The 12,147-nt window shown below is 42.2% G+C and overlaps 1 protein-coding gene across 16 annotated transcripts in view; it reads left to right on the forward strand.

Moving 5' to 3' along the window:
- Window positions 1–12,147, forward strand: part of kif21b (kinesin family member 21B) — a 58,949-nt gene that overhangs the window by 17,521 nt on the left and 29,281 nt on the right. For all 16 annotated transcript variants that reach the window (XM_069537518.1, XM_069537499.1, XM_069537479.1 and 13 more), the window contains exons 2-13: window positions 4,287–4,509; window positions 4,897–5,079; window positions 5,968–6,117; window positions 7,816–7,950; window positions 8,117–8,296; window positions 8,464–8,579; window positions 8,705–8,900; window positions 9,901–10,090; window positions 10,243–10,306; window positions 10,575–10,805; window positions 11,551–11,683; window positions 11,792–11,930. In XM_069537518.1, coding sequence (XP_069393619.1) covers window positions 4,287–4,509; window positions 4,897–5,079; window positions 5,968–6,117; window positions 7,816–7,950; window positions 8,117–8,296; window positions 8,464–8,579; window positions 8,705–8,900; window positions 9,901–10,090; window positions 10,243–10,306; window positions 10,575–10,805; window positions 11,551–11,683; window positions 11,792–11,930 — 1,940 coding nt within the window. The remainder of the gene's footprint in view (window positions 1–4,286; window positions 4,510–4,896; window positions 5,080–5,967; window positions 6,118–7,815; window positions 7,951–8,116; window positions 8,297–8,463; window positions 8,580–8,704; window positions 8,901–9,900; window positions 10,091–10,242; window positions 10,307–10,574; window positions 10,806–11,550; window positions 11,684–11,791; window positions 11,931–12,147) is intronic.

Genomic DNA, 12,147 nt, shown 5'->3' on the forward strand with positions numbered 1-12,147 from the left:
GACAGTATTCAGTTTTAGCTTCTGCTCATGTTGTTGATTAATTCAATCTCAACTCACGCATCAATGACTTTTGCTGCCATCAGGGTTTGATCCGGATTATACTCTGTTTGTGTGTATTTGTTTGCTTTTCAGTTTTTTTCTGGGTCTTGCCCTAATTAGCAACATTTGGTTTGATGATTATTGTAATAAGTGAATCCCCTCAGAGCCTGTGTGTTAATGAGTTTTCTTAGTGTGCGCGCGCGTGTTACTGACTGAACTGGGGTTGCTGTAACGAGTGAAAACATGGTCGCTAATCACCTGTGTATAAAGACTGTGTGTGTTAAGTCTATGAAAGACTCTTGTTTATTCACCGGATAATTTAAACCACTTTTCCATTAGTGTGTAAAGATGAGAAGAGATGCTGAGCTTTAATTTGATGCATCAGGGATTCACAACCTGCTTCTGCGTTTGTCTCTGTGCTCCAGTCTCATATGGGCATTTAATCATGGTGTTGTGGGCTATTTATAGCTGTTAAACATGTGTCATTTTGTGTGTGTATGTGTGGTCTGAGATCTTTGTGTGTATGGACTATGTTTGCTCCTTCGATCAATGTTATAGATCTGAGCTTTTGTTGGTGCAGCTGGCTTAAATATTCATCCAGCTGAGCTGCAGTGTGATTTTATGTGTGTGTGTATGTGCGTGTGTGTGTGTTATTGATTATTTATAGCTGCTCCATTTCTTCTACCTGTGGATCACTGATGGGCTGTCATTGTTGTTGTTGTGTCTTCCTTGTGTCTGTGTCTCAGGAATGTTTGTCTCTTCTCATTTGATGCAGAGATTGTCAAATGTTTGGTCGTCTTTTTCCTGCTTCTTTGTGACACTGGAGTGAGGGAGAGTGAAGAGCGGAGAGCATTGAATCTGAACGCAGATGTTTGATTGTCTTATATGTTGGGCTGCAGCTAATAAGTATGCTCATTATTGTTATTATTATTCAATACTTTTTTGAGCAATAAATTACGTGTAAGATGTCAGATAATAGTAATCAAGAAGGGCACTTGGAGAGCGCATACCTCTCGCCATGTTAAAGAGAGTGGGAAAACATTCCTGGATTTGTCTGGATCTGCACCAGAATTTCAAGGGTTCTTCCTTGGGTCATGCCACACCCTTCTACAAAATTTCATGAAAATCAGTTGAGTAAGTTTTATGTAATCGTGAAGAAAACATAACCTGCTTGGCGAAGGTAAAAACTGCTGTCAGTTTTGAGGATCCTAAGGAAAATATATAAATATAAAGACCATGCAACTATGTAATCAAATTAAATCCAATAGTTCAATGTTAGTAAACACAAGTAAAGGTAACAAGGATGCAAAGATATTATGATAAATAATGTGAATATTGTAGAGTGTATTTAAGAGGTAGGATACATAACAATATAATATTAGAGTTCCACAGATTTGGGGAAGAAGCTGATGGTGTCTTTTATGCTTTTAAATACATCAAATCACTAATTATCAAACTCAAAATGAAACAATAATTTTTTGTGATTAGCAACTCAGACCCTGAAATATTTTAATATATAGATAGGACGTGTGGCGGTCTGCATTCAAGCAAAATGTTTCCAACAGATAATTGATATACAGAGAAAGACCTGTGAGTTACTGCGACCATGCTCTAAATAATGAACCAAAGATAACGGTTTGCAGCTGAACCAAAGCTGTCAACATGAGCTTGTACTTTGTGTGGAATTCTTCAGAAATTAAATTGAATGTAAACCACGTTGCCTGAATTCATGAATTGGCAATGAAGTGTGTGCATGCTGTCAGAGACTGGACGGCAGACGTAAATCCTGACAGCAGAGACGTGGCTGCCCAGTGCAGCAGTTAGTGGTCCAGGAGAAAATACTCTTGAGTGTACTCTATGCAGGAGCCAAGACGAAATTCAGAAAGTATTGCTTGGGTTTTCTATTTTCACTGTGAGTAATGATGAAAAGTTAATTATCTTAATGGGGCAAGATTGATGATTGCAAAATGGGGCGTCTCAAAGCCACAGAGTCTGAATACTGAAGGATCTGATAATTTTATATAAATTCCCAATCTGCTGGATATTTGACCCATTTCTTTCTTTCTTTCGTTCTCTCTCTTCTTTGTCTTCTCTCTTTCTCGGTCTGCTCTTTTACACCTGGTGCTTCTGACCTATAAACATTGTACAAAAGGCAGATTTACATTGAATGTAAACAAAGAGAAAGGGAGAGAAGAATGACCTCCGACCCTTTTACGACACAGCTGCAGCACACACACACACACACACACACACACACACACACACACACACACACACACACACACACACACACACACACACACACACACACTGTCCATTGTGCTGAGCCAACCCTCTCCTCCTGTGCCACATCATTGTTAATAATAGTCTTTTAACAGCACTCATACGGTGTGTGTGGTTTTAGCTTCATTAACCTCAGTGTCAAGGTCACATCCAGTGCGGGTTAGTGCTGCTGCTGAATCGGACTATTCTGGACGACCCCTTCAAGACCCGAACCATGGGTAAAAAAACCTGCTGTTGTCAGCTCTGTTGTGTGTTTCTCCTGTAGCGTAACGACGTGTGGTGAAGGGATTACCGTGGGTTTGTGGTGGGTGTGGCTCTTAATGCACACTTGAGAGGGGAGCCATGTGTGTGCTGAAGATACAGTCGGATGCATTCAAAATGTGTGTGTGTGTCTTTGTGATGCGCCCACTGTCCCTACAGCAGCTGTGTGTGGTTGCTGGGGATTTCTTGTTGCTCTGTATGGCTTTATACAGTGTGTGTGTATCTGTCTTTGTTCTAGCATCCCAAAGGGAGTGTCTTGTGTGGTCTCAGTGTGCGGGGGAGTTGATTTGCATCCCCTGAAGATTGAACCATGAGGCGGGGGGGTGTTTTACATGTGGAGAGGAAGACCCAGCGCTCCAATAGTGCTGTCTCAGAGCTTTTTCCGCAGCTTAAAGTGATTACCTCTCCACCGTGTCCACATTGTAGCTCTGAAAGCCCAAGACTAACACTGGGTGATGCAACAGATTTGTTTTATGTACTTTTTGTTATGTGAGAGCAACACTAGACCCAAAGTTCTCTTTTAAAAAACGTGTCGGTTAATCAGCTGTCCGTCTCGCCTGCCTGTAGCAAACAAGTTAAAATCCACCAAAAAAAAAACTCGGCCCTCATTCTGTCAGTGAGTTCGCAGATGTTACACAGTGACTGCTTCTCTTTCGCTCTCATCTAATCAGGGATTATTGTAGAGCTGCGTTGTCAGGTTAAAAGCAATTAACTGCAGTGAAGTACCTGTCAAGATGGAAAGCCCAGCAGAACCGAGAGTCCTGTTCAGCAGTATTAACAGCCGCTGTGATAATGACTTATGAGCCAAAGTGTGTCTTATCTTCTTCAGTGGCCCGTCACTTGCACTAGATTTTCTCTAAACTGTCCTTATGCCTCGATGATGATTGTCCACACGTTCTCCAAGTGTGTAGATCAACAACAACTGAGCTGTTGTTGATGTAAGTGCTTTGTGCTGGGGGTTGTTCCTCCTGATTGTATTCAGATTTCCATCCTTATTCCACCTTACAAAGTTTTATGAATGTCTTGTCTGTCTTGTATGTATCACACCACAGATTTGTGCGACTGTGCTCCACTTTCCTCTACCACTCAAAGAAAAAAAAGTGTCTTGTCCAAAAGTAAGAAAACAATCACAGAACAGTCAAGGATTATAGCATTTGTGGGAAATCTATGTCGTGTTAGTTTGCTGAGTGAAAAACAAGTTTCAAAATGAAAGAAAAGTGATGGGGACTTCGACGTCTGCTGCCTGCCCCCTCTTTCTCTAAATCTGTACATTGAATTGAGTTGTATTCTGGGTAATGTGTGGGTCTTGACAATGTGTGGAGTGAAGACATTTCTTTCTGTTGCATTGATTTAAAATAAAAACGTCAACTGGGAATGCTTGTAGTTTAGGATGAAACACTCAAAACCTGTAGTCAGCTTGGTGTCATAACAATTCTGGTAGAATGGCAATCCAGAGTTTTTATTTATAGCATAGATTTATTAATTCATAGTTTTGGTTTAGATGTGGACGTCTTTCTATGGACTCTTTTATAAGGCGCTGTCTTATGAAATAATCACGAGGAGAACAGCCTTTAGATCAAATCGTCATGTTTGATCTTCACAGTGCATCGAAACATTAAGATACTGCAGACAGTCACAGTCACTGCCCCGTCTGCTGAGGTGTGATGACACTCATTTTAATGTTTTAATTTGTCTCCCTCCAGGATTCGTCCTCAGATGGCCAAGGAGAAGATCGAGGGCTGCCACGTGTGCACAATGGTCACACCTGGAGAACCACAAGTGCTGCTGGGAAAGGATAAGGCCTTCACCTATGACTTTGTGTTTGACATCGACTCAGAGCAGCACAGCATCTACCAGGCCTGTGTGCACAAGCTCATCGAGGGCTGCTTTGAGGGCTACAACGCCACCGTGTTTGCCTATGGTCAGGTATGATGATACGAGAACTTTAAAGACATTTTATTATATCATATTTAATGAAATAGAGTTTCATTGTTTTTGTGGTTAATACTTTTTTAATATACCCCATTTGACAGGTGAAAAAATCCCATCCAGATCTCCAAAACAGCAATGTGTGTTTTCTTGATTCCAAAATTAATTATTTCAAAGGACAAATAGATATAGCAAAGATAAAGCACATTCTAAAATGCTGTATTCCAGTGTAATAAGTGGGTTGTGACACAGACTGATTGAGTCACAATCATACAACCAACATACCACTGCCATTACATGCATTTAAAAACAGATTACTTGTAAGATGCACAGTGTTTGGAGGATCAAATTAGATCTCATCGTTGTTGATGAAATGTGTTTCAGACGGGTTCGGGGAAGACGTACACCATGGGGACGGGCTTCGACGTGGGCCTGGGTCAGCAGGAGCAGGGCATCATTTCACGGGCTGTTCACCAGCTGTTTGAGGGGATCCAGAACAGGAGGGTGTGCTCCCAGGAGGCCGGCACCCAGCCCCCCGAGTTTAAAGTCAGCGCCCAGTTCCTTGAGGTGGGCGACACACATGTACAACCACAATCTTAGTGCATACACTGCAGTATTGATGTTCTTGCTTGCAGAAGTGCATCTGTATGTGTGCGTGCGTGCGTTCATGCTGGGTTGCATATTGGTCCACATCAACTCTTAACCAGATGCGGCAAAACGGGGAGTCGAGGGGATCACCCCCCCTTTCCCACAAACAGGAAGTGACAAGCTGATGACAGATGGGCAGGAATGTCTGCTTGTGCTTTGTTGGACCTGATTAATGTTGGCCATTACCTCTGACATTATTCCTCATCACTGTGGGGCAGAGGATGGATAAGAGCGAGGGAGGAAAGGGAGGGAAGGGTTGCGTAGCGGCAATGAGATAATATATGACAAGTAATGTTTTCCTGTTTCTGGCAGGGAAATGTTTTGGTTGTATATGCGGGTGTGTGTAAGATGTGTTTACTTTAATAATCACTGTGCGAAATCACTTTTAATAGAAATAAACCATTTTCTCTCTGACTTTGTTTTGTTTCTTTCTAGTCTGGTCCTAGTTAGTAGTGTTTTTGCTGGTTCACAGGTCAAAGGTTATCTGTGTTGATGATAAACAGATGGGTGCTTGTGTGTGAGTGAGTGAGGGGGTTATGGGGGTGGGGGTTGGCAGTAGGTTGGAACAGCTGAGTTTCCTAACCTCTGATGCTATGCCCTCATTGGTTTTTGAGAGGTCATTTACTGATCTCTGAGAGGGCGGAGCTGTGCGTCAATAAGACTCATCGCTGTGAGAAAGCAATATGAGAATCTGCTCAAAAGTTGAAAATACTTCTTTTGAAAGCAATTTAAAGTGATAATGTGTAAATCTGTAGTATTGTTAAAAAGTGTTCATTAAAATGCGTCTGTGACTCTTGCTTATTGTAGTTGTACAATGAAGAGATCCTGGACTTATTTGACGCAGCCAGAGATCCAGATAGCCGAAGCAGGAAGTCCAACATCAAGATCCACGAGGACAGCAGCGGCAGCATCTACACCACAGGAGTCACATCCAGACTGGTTCACTCAGAGGAAGAGGTGGGTGCATGTGTGATTCTGTTGGCATCATTTTCACAGTTTTGTAATTTTTGAAATGTTATGGATTTGTATGCTGTCTATACTAAAAATACAATTACATTACACCCATACATTACATTTGTGTTACAGCTCTTGGTCTAAAATGATCAAAAAATTCATAAATGTCATGCTTGCTATTCAGAGATTTTTTTTATTTTCCCCCATTCACAGCTATGACTTGGTCTATATTTTGATTGTAACTTAGACATTTTTTCAGAGCTCATGTTTGCTTTGATTTCTTTATCAATAACTTGATATCTGCAGGGTCTTTCAAAGTCTAAAAGTGTTTCAAATTTAATTATTTGAATTTAAGGCCTCTTTATTATGTTAATATTAATTGACTTCAAACACACTTTTGTTTTTTCCGGAAAGATTTTTTTTGGCAGCATGCATAGTTTGTCAGTGAGAATATAATGTCTCAATGACATAGATATCAGCAGACTACAAATAATTCTGGTTTCTCTTATATTCCTTCATATCTGTTGTACTTGACATATTTCTTAAATTTCATGCATTGTGGTCTTGAAAATATCTAAAATTGAACTTGTTGAAACTTGCACAAACCCTGTTTAAATTCCTTCAGTTCTCCTTAATAAATTCAGTAACAGTAAGTGTATAAAAGTGGGAGTTTTGTTTTATTTTAGAATTAAAGTCGCAGTGTAAGAGTAAGTGGTAATTAATCACAAATGTAAAATGAAGATGCAGATGAGGGGGAGCAGTGGAGATTCACATCATTTTAGAAAAGTCCAGCAAGACCCATGTGGTCGGATCAGAGTGGTTGATGATAGTAACAGAGACTTGGCTCTGACACGTTTTTGAGCTTGGCTGGTTGAACCCATGAGGCTAGTTTGTTTTTCGACATCAGATGTATGAAGTTTAGCTTTCTGGACAAGCTCATTCACATGCAGCCATGTATCGTGGATGAGTAATGGTCGTCCAGAGGGGAAACTGACAGAGTGCAAGAAGGAGTATGTGACGGGGTCAATAGGGCAGGAGGAATATCTGCCAGGGGAGATGTGATGAGAAGAGGTCAACAGAGGAGACAGGTGGTGATCTCGAGCCTCACGGCCAAAGTGTTTGCCCAGAAAAGACGACTTTATGGTGTTTGTGAAGCTTCTTATCAAAATCAGACAGAGTTGAAAGAAAGATGTGACAAAATAGTTTAATGGAAGAAGAGGAGAAGAAATATGGAGAGAGGCAAAGCAGGCTGTGCCTTTTTTCTATCAGCTACATTCTCTTAGCTTCCTGCATCATGTTATGCATACTTGAGACAGCTGAGAGACAAGTGGAGACAGATGGACACTCCTGTGGGAGAGAAGAGAGATAATGTCAAATCAGGATGATTGTAGAGGTGATGGAGTCACAAGGGAGAGACAGGCGGGGTGAAAAATAAAATAAAATTGTAGACGGAAAAATAGAGATGTAACTGTTGGCAGCTTTTTGAACAAGCAGTGTTGCAACATGCAGTATGTTTGTAGAAAGTCTGAAATCACCTATAAGTGAGAGAATTGCCTTTTTAAATAAGCTGACACAAGTGACAAGTTTTTCTAAGATATCAGCAAATGATCACCATTGCTGATGCAATTTTTTCTCTCCTTCAATTTAAAAGTAAAGAGTCATGGCTAAATGTCCACCACATTGCGTGTGTGTTTGCTGCAGTTGCTGCAGTGTCTGAAGCTCGGTGCCCTGTCCCGCACCACAGCCAGCACCCAGATGAACGCCCAGAGCTCCCGCTCGCACGCCATCTTCACCATCCACCTCTGTCAGATGAGGGTCTGCCAGCAGCCGCAAATGGTGAGACTGGGGTTGGAGGAATGATAAAGAAATATGTGTATATATTTTTTTTTGTCAGAGCTGATGAAGCAATTGCAACAAAATAGAAAAAATATTTTAGCATCATAGACACAGGTGATGAGTAATTTCAATTTTCCCCCCAAAAATTCCAACACCCTGCTAACAGAATGGAGGAGCGGAGAATGGGGAGGTTAACGGTGTGGACTCCAGCCCCATCGCTCAGCCGGAGTACGAGACACTGATGGCCAAGTTTCACTTTGTGGACCTGGCTGGTTCTGAGAGACTCAAACGTACGGGAGCCACAGGAGAGAGAGCCCGCGAGGGAATCTCAATTAACTGTGGACTGGTGAGACAAACCATTACTGAATGTTGTCATAGAAAAAAATGTAAGCAAGAAAACATACTTCACAGTTCTTCCATGTGCTCGTAATGAGATGTATTTAAACACGCTTCTTGCATGCAGAACAGTTTGTGATCAATTCCTGAATATGTTTGTGTTTGTGTGTGTTGTAGCTGGCCCTTGGAAATGTCATCAGTGCATTAGGAGATCAGACCAAAAAGGGAGGTCATGTCCCCTACAGGGACTCCAAACTCAGTCGACTGCTACAGGATTCATTGGGAGGCAACAGGTATACACGCAACACACACACACACACACACAATGAGAATTAAATGTGTCCTCTTCGCTCATGGGAAAAAAGTTTTTCCTTGAACTGCATGAACCAAACAAGCTCAGTTTTTCCTTCCTCTCTAGTCGTACAGTGATGATAGCATGCGTCAGTCCGTCGGACCGGGACTTCATGGAAACACTGAACACACTGAAGTACGCCAACCGTGCCCGAAACATCAAGAACAAGGTGGTGGTGAACCAAGACAAGACCAGCCAGCAGATCAACGCCCTGCGTGCTGAGATAGCCCGACTGCAGATGGAGTTGATGGAGTACAAGGCGGTGAGAGACAGGAGTGAGAGGTTGATGGGATTGAAAAAAACGATAAATATTTGAAAAAATACAGACAAGGAGAAAAAGATAATAGCAGATAAATCAAGAGGAAAAGGGAAGGTGGGGTTGTGGAGATGAGGAAAGAAGAGTTGCGGCTTTTAGACGGGAGCGATCACGTCTGTCAGTGTAACTGATGCAATGAGGCTGTAAGAGAGGAATGAAAGATGGATGAGACTCAGAATAGTAACAGCACAAGAAGCAAAAAGGCACTACTAATTGAAGTAAAAGAAGATTGTATTAAAGGGAAAGCAGTGGCCATGCCAGCAGCTACAGCAGTTTATATCAAATTGAAGATCTTTACTGGAACACACATCCATTTATGTATTTTACTGGAGTGCATGAAGGAGATTTATTGGTGCAACCTCAGCTCTTTACCATAAAATGCAGGGATCAGTTTGAAATAAATGTGCTCATCACCTAATGTGGACCATTAGACAGAAAAAACACACAGAGGTGCATGATACAAGAAAATGTGACGATTTAACAAATTCTGCAAAGTTTCCAATTTTTCATCAGCTTTGATGTCTGGGACGACAAGAAATGAGCAGTCGTTTAGCTGGATTGTCAGTCTATTGTGCAGTTACCACGGTTACTAGAGGGAAGTGAATGTATGACTGTGAGGAGGGACGTCGGATTGACCTCAATGTGGTAATCAGGGATGTAATATGAAGTAATAGCGTGTTGGGCTGGTGGAAGTAATGATGTATGCGAGCTGTGACTGCATTAGATAGTGACATTCTGTTGAAGCTTACACAGAGGATTCTTTAAGTGAATCACTCGGGACACAACAATACACACACTGACCAGCTCAGTTCAAACAATAGCGTTGTGTTTGGTAGGACTGCAACATCAAGTGTATGAACAAGCGTGGATGTTATCAGTTTGTTTTTTAGGTCTGACTTTTTGCCCCCAAATTATTTGTATTAAACATGCTGACTTCTCGATGCAGGGGAAGCGTGTGGCGTGTGAGGATGGTTCAGAGGGATTCAGTGACCTGTATCAGGAGAACGCCATGCTGCAGAGAGAAAATGACACACTGCGCCTCAGGGTGAAAGCCATGCAGGAGACCATAGACCACCTCAATACCCGAGTGACACACCTGCTGGCCAACGAGGTCAGCACTCTGCTGAACAAGTCAAGTATGTGAAAGACGTGTGATAAATTTTAATGTATAAAGGCTACAGACAAATGTTTCTCTTAAGTTTGCCATATATCAATTATTACTCGTACTGCAATCTTATCTTACTGAGCGCTTCTGTGACCTGAGCCTCCTTTTACCCTTGACCTCCAGATGACGGCAATGAGGAGATTGGGGCTTTAATCCAGAACTACATTCGAGAAGTTGAGGAACTGAGGTAAGAACTCAAAATCAAACCTCAGTCTGAAAATGACTTTTTTACTTGACAAATGTTTTGGCTGAATGGATGATATTCTTTTAAATGGGACCTATAATAGTAATAGTTAAAATAATATAATAAAAGTAATTTCTGTCACCATTTTACAAAGTTGATGTTTGGACCTTTATATTAAACATGGCCAAAGTTTCAAATCATAAGGTAAATGTAATTAAAAGTCGCTGTAAGCTAAAACATCTATTAACAGCATGTTTCTGTCCGCTGTCAGAACCAAGCTTCTCGAGAGCGAGGCCATGAATGAGTCGTTGCGACGGCAGGCGACCCGGCTCTCCTCCCGCTCATTGTTCCCTGCCTCCACTCTCAGCCCTGCCCCCGGCCACCCCCCTGGTTCCTCCCCTGCCTCCATGTCCATGGAGGCCGAGATGACGGACGTGTTGCGCCGAGCCAAGCTGGACATCGAGAGGCTGAAGAAGAAGGAGCGGAGGCAGAGGAGGATGAGGTGAGGAGAGGTGTACACATGCCATGTTTCTACAATATATGTGCAAATTCCAACAAGGTCCTTCTTTGTCATATCTCCAAACGTTACAGCTTTATTTAACTTTATTTCTTATGTCCTCCTGAGTCTTTATCAACAAACCTGTGCATGCAAACGCTGAAAGAGCACAATGAGCACATAATTGTTTCCTGCCTCTATTGTCTTTGCTCCACGTGCGTCTCTTTTCGAGCTTGAGAGGCACATCACAAGACGATTAGGGCTTTGGGACGGCAAGCCAGTGCTGAGTACAAACGTTGGCTCAGACACAAAAAGGTCTAATTCAGTCGGCCAGTGGGTCATGAGAGAGGAGAGCATGCAGCCCAATAGGCTAATTGAAGTTTAATGGGATAGAGACAGGAAGTCAGAGATGGATGGGTTATAATAAGCAGCACGGTTTTAAAAGAGGGAGAAAAAGAGAGAATGAAGTTGATAATAAAGTTTAAAAAGCTAAGAGGGCGATTAGGGTATATGAGCTGAGGAGGAGTTTGTTGTTACCGCAAGCACTTGGCAGCACTCCCAAAACCCTAATGGTGGATGGTAAGAGTGTGTGACATCTCTCTTGAAGGAGACAGAGTGTGTCTGCGGGTAATGGACAAAAACCATTTGGAATATTAGAATATACATCCACTTTAACCTAATGTGGTGAGGTGTTGTGCATTTCTTCCACCACCGGCTCTAATCTGAACAACATGCTCTTCTCTTCCTGCAGTCCGGAGCTGGAGAAAGGTCTGAAGAAACGAGTGAAGCTCCACACTCATGAGAATGGCGAGAACGGGCAGAATGGAGAAAACAGGCTAAATGGACAGAATGGAGAGATCGATTCAGATGACAATTACGCTGAGGTTTACTTTTACTCCCTATATTTTAAAACCAATTGTGTACTTTCTGCTCCTTATATTTTCAAAACAGGCTCCTAACTTTTGTTTCAATATGTTTTCATTTGTTTGTAGGACATCATGTCTCCACTGCAGGAGGAGAGTGGCTGTGATGAAGACGAGGGGGAGGATGAGGAGGAGGGCAGGGAGGAGGAGGACGAGTTTGACAGTGACGAGAGTCTGGTGGATTCAGACTCGGACTCGGAGGAGAAAGGTGAGAATCTGACAGCTGCTACAACACACAGAGGCCAGGCCTCTTTCCCATTTCTGTTCTGTTTTCTGACAGCTTGTCCTAATTTGTTTGCATCTCTTTCTGTCACAACACCTTTTGAACCTTTGAAACAAAACATGAGAGAGGCCTGATGCCAGTAGGAATGACACTAATATACAAATACACAACACATAAAAATGTGTGTCTGACCTTTGCCCCT

The sequence above is a fragment of the Paralichthys olivaceus genome, chromosome 2 (genome assembly GCF_024713975.1).
Source record: "Paralichthys olivaceus isolate ysfri-2021 chromosome 2, ASM2471397v2, whole genome shotgun sequence".
NCBI classification, from domain to species: domain Eukaryota; kingdom Metazoa; phylum Chordata; class Actinopteri; order Pleuronectiformes; family Paralichthyidae; genus Paralichthys; species Paralichthys olivaceus.